The 636-nt window shown below is 22.0% G+C and overlaps 1 protein-coding gene across 1 annotated transcript; it reads right to left on the bottom strand.

Annotated features, from left to right (window-relative positions):
• On the bottom strand, positions 1–496 carry PRSY57_0003400A (hypothetical protein; the record flags this gene model as incomplete). The annotated part of the gene is made up of 1 exon (XM_020114125.1): positions 1–496. A coding segment is annotated over one exon (496 nt), but the record flags the coding sequence as incomplete, so codon positions are not given.
• Between the last annotated feature and the right edge of the window lie 140 nt (positions 497–636).

Below are 636 nucleotides of genomic sequence, written 5' to 3'. Positions count from 1 at the left end.
TAGAATAAATATATAACAAAATATTATTATCGCTGTCAACCACATTAAATAAGGATAATAATAAAGCATACGCAAATATATACACATTTTCTTTTAAACGTAATATACTCTTTATATTTTTAAAATATATTGTTTTTAAATTTATTGTACAATGTAACATAAACTCAAATATACCAGAACATAATATATGAATATTATTTATAAAAAAATCCATCTCCACCTTTTTAAAAATAGATGAATATATTATCAATGCTTTCGAATGTACTCCTGATGGTAATAAAGGATTCAAACATTGTGATAATCTTCGAAATAATAAAAATTTAGATGATATATCAACAAATAATTCATATTTCTCTATAGTCAAATATAACTTTTGTAATATATTACTTAAATCAGCCCACTCTTGTACTTTCTCAAAAAGTAATAAAATATTCGTTATGTCATTGTTCAATTTCTTCCTCAACAGGCGTTTAGATTCCTCGCTCTTCTTTATCATTTTTAACTAACAAATCAATTCCATACGTCGTCAAAAAGTTACAAAATCAAAAGGAAAAAATATAAAATATAAAATATGAAATATAAAATAATAAAACATATACAATTAAAAACAAAACAAAACATACCACCACTTTTTTT

The sequence above is a fragment of the Plasmodium reichenowi genome, assembly GCF_001601855.1.
Source record: "Plasmodium reichenowi strain SY57 chromosome Unknown, whole genome shotgun sequence".
Taxonomy (NCBI): Eukaryota; Apicomplexa; class Aconoidasida; order Haemosporida; family Plasmodiidae; genus Plasmodium; species Plasmodium reichenowi.
Note: the sequence above shows the minus strand (reverse complement) of the source record. Positions and strands in the feature narration are given on the sequence as shown.